Below are 5649 nucleotides of genomic sequence, written 5' to 3' on the forward strand. Positions count from 1 at the left end.
TCAGGCCTCTTTGTTCAGTTTTAAAGGCAGATGTTGGTGTAGTGTGTGAGAGTAAAGTAGTTAAGTGAGAATGTATAAATTAATGAGGAGTGGAGTGATTTGACAATGTCAGAAGAGATTAATATATATATATATTTAACAGAGCATTATTCTTGTCTGAGAACAGGAAGGCATTTGATGTCTGTGGTCATGGCTGAAATCTTCCTGTGGTGGAGACTTTGCTCTTGACTTGTAGACAACAGTGTTTTCCATCAGAGTGCTGCTTATTATATTGTCTTTTTTTCCCAAAAAGTTTAAATTCAGCAGCTAGTTAAGTAGGTCCGTTTTTGATGTTTCCTTTTCTACTTTCTGACAAAGCTTTGACTCTAGAGGCCTCATGATCTTCACCTCATTTACACTCAGACCACACTATGCTGTCTCTTCCTGTCAAACAAGTGATGTGTACCTCCCTCACTCCTCCCCCTGACAGACCCCTCGATTTGACTTCCTTGTGCATGTTTGACAGTAATAAATGTTCTTTCTGACTCCTCCTCCATCACACATCATACATGCTCTTTTATTTCAGACAAAAAGGCAGAAAAAATAAGAAACATGAGCAGGAAAACACAACCACAGCTTGAGTACAGAAACATTATGAACATTTTATTTTTTGTTGGTGACGCCTCACCCACTGCCCACACACAAAAGCAGAACAGCAGATGAATGTAATAAAGAATAATTTCCACTCTGAGCTGCAGTTCCAGATGTTTCCTGAGTTTATCTGGTGGCAGCATAAACAACACCTAGCTCCTCTCTTTCGGATGCAGGCCGGCGGTTTCTTTTTGGTTTCGGCTGGAAACTCAGCACTGCGTAGTTCAGGTCATCTGAACCCAGATTCTGTAAATCACATTTTTACCATTAAATCACTATTTTGTAACAGTTTGTTCGTAACTTGTTCGTAGTAAATGCTTCTAGCTAGTATGGTTATAAAGGCACAGCAGAAAGGCCCACTTTTCTCTCTCTTGGGGAAATATCTTCTAGTTGAAATGATGAAGCATTTCAACGATGTTTCAGAGGAGAAAAAGAACAAAATCACTGTGGGAAAGAAGGGGAAAAGTGTGGCTACCGCTAGCATTTGTCTGACATTTTGAGTATGCCATGTGCTGACAAAAATCACAAATTTTGCTCACTTTTCATGTCAATGAACCTAAACTGCCAGATTAAAGAAGATTACAGTTGAAATTAGAGTTTAAAAGTCTAAATTAACAGGGTTCATTTTAGTTTAGATGAAAAAAGGCTATTATGAGTAGGTGCTTGTAAAGATTACTAACACACTTATCATGTGTAGAGTTTATATAATAAATGTGAAGTTTTGGCTCACCTTGTTTCTTTCTGGCTGTGGTTCTTTATTGGCAGCTAAATGACACAAGACAAAGTCTGAATACTTAATTATCATTTTATATGCTTTGGATTTGTTCTTCATGTTGACACAATTTACAAGACGGTGTGCTACAAATGATAAACTAGCTGTACCTGTTTTAAGTTTCCTGATTTTAACAGCCAGAACAATGAGGACTATAGTGAACAAGAGAATCACAACAACCAGGACCACACTCATCAGGACTGTTCTCCCATCACACTCTTCTACAAGAAAAAAATGATAGAAATAGACTTTGTTTCTTTAGTCTGGTGGCTGAAGACGTTGTAAATATTCAAATTACTGGTTCCGTTATAACATGCACAATGAAAAAATCTTGAGAGAAGGAAGGAGAATCTTACTTTTAGACTTAAAATGTTCTTCATCATCAGACTCAGAATCATCAGAATCACCATTATCTTAAAAAAAAAGATGGGGATAAAATGATCTGACACATATTGGTTTCCTGTTTTCACGCCATACTGTGATAATAAATTTGACTCTAAATATGATGAGAAACAGTCAACTGAAAGAGATAAGACATGACCACAATCTTACCTTGAACGCTTAACTCTTTTACATCAGCAATGACTGTGTGTGTTTTGATGTAAAATCCACAGAAATACAGCCCAGAGTCAGATAAATCCACTCGCTTGATTTTAAGAAAGACAGTTGAAATGTTGGAAAGCATTTCAAATTTTCCGTTCTGAAATCCATCACAGAGTGAAGCTTTGTCTCCAGACTTGTACATAGAGGAGATACAGCTGGCTTTGGTTCTGTTGACCACTCTGAACCAGTCTGTCTGAGTTGGAGCTCCAGAGATGTTGGAGCACTGCAGTGTGACTTCTCCACCAGGCTGGACCTCCACAGTGTGAGGCTCAGAAACTGAGACAGAGATCCAGCCTGAAACACACAGCAGAGACAACAAGAGATTTAATCTTCAGCTGATAAAGCAACAACAGTACATCTAAATGAATTCAACACTAACTAATTTGCAAGTTTAAATCCTGGTGGTTTACTGGATGAAATAGAGGTTTGTTTTATATTTGGTGCTTAGAATAATTTAATACTGGTACTTACTGAGGCTGCAGAGAAGTAATGCTGTTATTAAGGTGAAGCTCTTCATTGTGCGTATAACCATGTCTCAGCATGGGCACTTTATGTCACTGTAAGGGGGTTTCATTGTAAAGGGGCGGAGTAGTGAATACTTCATGCTAGAAAGCTCCAATCGCTCACCACCAAATACCTGCACCAGATGCTTCAAAGAATTTAGAGAATTAGACGCCAACCTCAGGTTCTGTGACTTTCAACTGCGCAGTCCAAACTGGAACCTGTGATGGAGAACACAGAGTTTATTGGTTCAGACACGGATCTTTCAGTCTAAACATGTCTCCACAGCACAGTCTCCATCACAGAGCTGTGTTTATCATTTTGAGAAAATGAACCTGATCTCCTCTGATGCTGGAACTTACTACTGTGCTGTGGCCTCCTGTGGGGAGATACTGTTTGGAAGTGGAAGCAAGCTGCTCATTAAAGACGATGTTGAAGACCCAGTGGCACAGATTAGAGTCTTAGTCTGGCTGTCCATCATTAGAACTGGGATCCTCTTGTGCTTGAACTATTGTTGATTACTGTGCGACTCTACAGAGGCTCAACACTGTTGTCTGCTCCTGTTATGAGACGTAAAGTCATGTTTCTTATTAGAGGGGGGGCAGTGGTGGTTGATTGGTCAGTCCGTCCACCGCTGTGATCCAATCTGAAATATCTCAACAGCAATAGGATGATTACAAAGTACCATTTAGCATTTAGCATAAAGCACTGCTGTGTCTAAGTACAGCCTCACAGAGCTGCTAGCATGGCTGTAGACTTGTAGTCTTGTTTAACACCATCATTCTTCTTTATCCTGCTCTTCGTGGTCTTGATTATGAGAATACCAGTGACTTACTCCAGCTTGCTCCCTTGTGCTCTGGTGTAACTAATACAGTGAACACCTCTCAACATTAGGAACTTGATGGCTGGAAGTGTAACCTGAGATTGTGACTGAGTATGTTAAATGACGAGCTGTGCACTGAAAAATGACACAGTTGCATCAGGCCTCTTTGTTCAGTTTTAAAGGCAGATGTTGGTGTAGTGTGTGAGAGTAAAGTAGTTAAGTGAGAATGTATAAATTAATGAGATGTGGAGTGATTTGACAATGTCAGAAGAGATTAATATATATATATATTTAACAGAGCATTATTCTTGTCTGAGAACAGGAAGGCATTTGATGTCTGTGGTCATGGCTGAAATCTTCCTGTGGTGGAGACTTTGCTCTTGACTTTTAGACAACAGTGTTTTCCATCAGAGTGTTGCTTTATTCTATTGTCTTTTTTCCCACTAGTTTAATTTTGTCCCAGATAAGTTTTTGATGCTTCCTTTCTACTTTCTGACAAAGCTTTGACTCTAGAGGCCTCATGATCTTCACATCATTTACACTCAGACCACACTGTGCTGTCTCTTCCTGTTAAACAAGTGATGTGTACCTCCCTCTCTCCTCCCCCTGACAGACGCCTCGATTTGACTTCCTTGTGCATGTTTGACAGTAATAAATGTTCTTTCTGACTCCTCCTCGATCACACATCATACATGCTCTTTTTTTCAGACAAAAAGGCAGAAAAAATAAGAAACATGAGCAGGAAAACACAACCACAGCTTGAGTACAGAAACATTATGAACATTTTATTTTTTGTTGGTGACGCCTCACCCACTGCCCACACACAAAAGCACAGCAGCAGATGAATGTAATAAAGAATAATTTCCACTCTGAGCTGCAGTTCCAGATGTTTCCTGAGTTTATCTGGTGGCAGCATAAACAACACCTAGCTCCTCTCTTTCGGATGCAGGCCGGCGGTTTCTTTTTGGTTTCGGCTGGAAACTCAGCGCTGCGTAGTTCAGGTCATCTGAACCCAGATTCTGTAAATCACATTTTTACCATTAAATCACTATTTTGTAACAGTTTGTTTGTAGCTATACCTCAGACAAGTAAATGCTACTTGCTAGTATGGTTATAAAGGCACAGCAGAAAGGCCCAATTTTCTCTCTCTTGGGGAAATATCTTCTAGTTGAAACGATGAAGCATTTCAACGATGTTTCAGAGGAGAAAAAGAACAAAATCACTGTGGGAAAGAAGGGGAAAAGTGTGGCTACTGCTAGCATTTGTCTGACATTTTGAGTATGCCATATGCTGACGAAAATCACAAATTTTGCTCACTTTTCATGTCAATGAACCTAAACTGCCAGATTAAAGAAGATTACAGTTGAAATTAGAGTTTAAAAGTCTAAATTAACAGGGTTCATTTTAGTGTAGATGAAAAAAGGCTATTATGACTGCGTGCTTGTAAAGATTACTAACACACTTATCATGTGTAGAGTTTATATAATAAATGTGAAGTTTTGGCTCACCTTGTTTCTTTCTGGCTGTGGTTCTTTATTGGCAGCTAAATGACACAAAACAAAGTCTGAATACTTAATTATCACTCTATATGCTTTGGATTTGTTCTTCATGTTGACACAATTTACAAGACGGTGTGCTACAAATGATAAACTAGCTGTACCTGTTTTAAGTTTCCTGATTTTAACAGCCAGAACAATGAGGACTATAGTGAACAAGAGAATCACAACACCCAGGACCACACTCATCAGGACTGTTCTCCCATCACACTCTTCTACAAGAAAAAATGATTAGACTTTGTTTCTTTAGTCTAGTGGTAACATGCACAATGACAAAATCGTGAGAGAAGGAAGGAGAATCTTACTTTTAGACTTAAAATGCTCTTCATCATCAGACTCAAAATCATCAGAATCACCATTACCTTTAAATAGATGGGGATAAAATAATCTGACACATATTGGTTTCCTGTTTTCACGCCATATTGTGATAAAAAAAAATTGACTCTAAATATGATGAGAAACAGTCAACTGAAAGAGATAAGACATGACCACCTTGAATGCTTAACTCTGTTACATCTGCAATGACAGTGTGTGTGTTGATGTAAAATCCACAGAAATACAGCCCAGAGTCAGATAAATCCACTCGCTTGATTTTAAGAAAGACAGTTGAAATGTTGGAACGCATTTCAAATTTTCCGTTCTGAAATCCATCACAGAGTGAAGCTTTGTCTGCAGACTCGTACATAGAGGAGATACAGCTGGCTTTGGTTCTGTTGACCACTCTGAACCAGTCTGTCTGAGTTGGAGCTCTGGAAATGTTGGAG

General features: G+C 39.0%; 1 protein-coding gene across 2 annotated transcripts; it reads right to left on the reverse strand.

The window, feature by feature from the left end:
• Positions 1-667: 667 nt before the first annotated feature.
• Positions 668-2354, reverse strand: LOC137174491 (uncharacterized). 2 transcript variants are annotated; one of them, XM_067579818.1, is made up of 5 exons: positions 1955-2344; positions 1759-1815; positions 1513-1623; positions 1361-1395; positions 668-876 (listed from the first exon to the last, which is right to left on the reverse strand). In XM_067579818.1, exons 1-5 carry the CDS (start codon positions 2145-2147, stop codon positions 757-759), a joined length of 516 nt encoding a protein of 171 aa, XP_067435919.1. In that variant the 5' UTR covers positions 2148-2344; the 3' UTR covers positions 668-756. The 2 variants fall into 2 exon arrangements, with proteins under 2 accessions (XP_067435919.1, XP_067435918.1); XM_067579817.1 differs by having other exon boundaries at positions 1361-1623; positions 1955-2354.
• Between the last annotated feature and the right edge of the window lie 3295 nt (positions 2355-5649).

Source organism: Thunnus thynnus, chromosome 22, assembly GCF_963924715.1.
Source record: "Thunnus thynnus chromosome 22, fThuThy2.1, whole genome shotgun sequence".
Classification (NCBI taxonomy): Eukaryota; Metazoa; Chordata; class Actinopteri; order Scombriformes; family Scombridae; genus Thunnus; species Thunnus thynnus.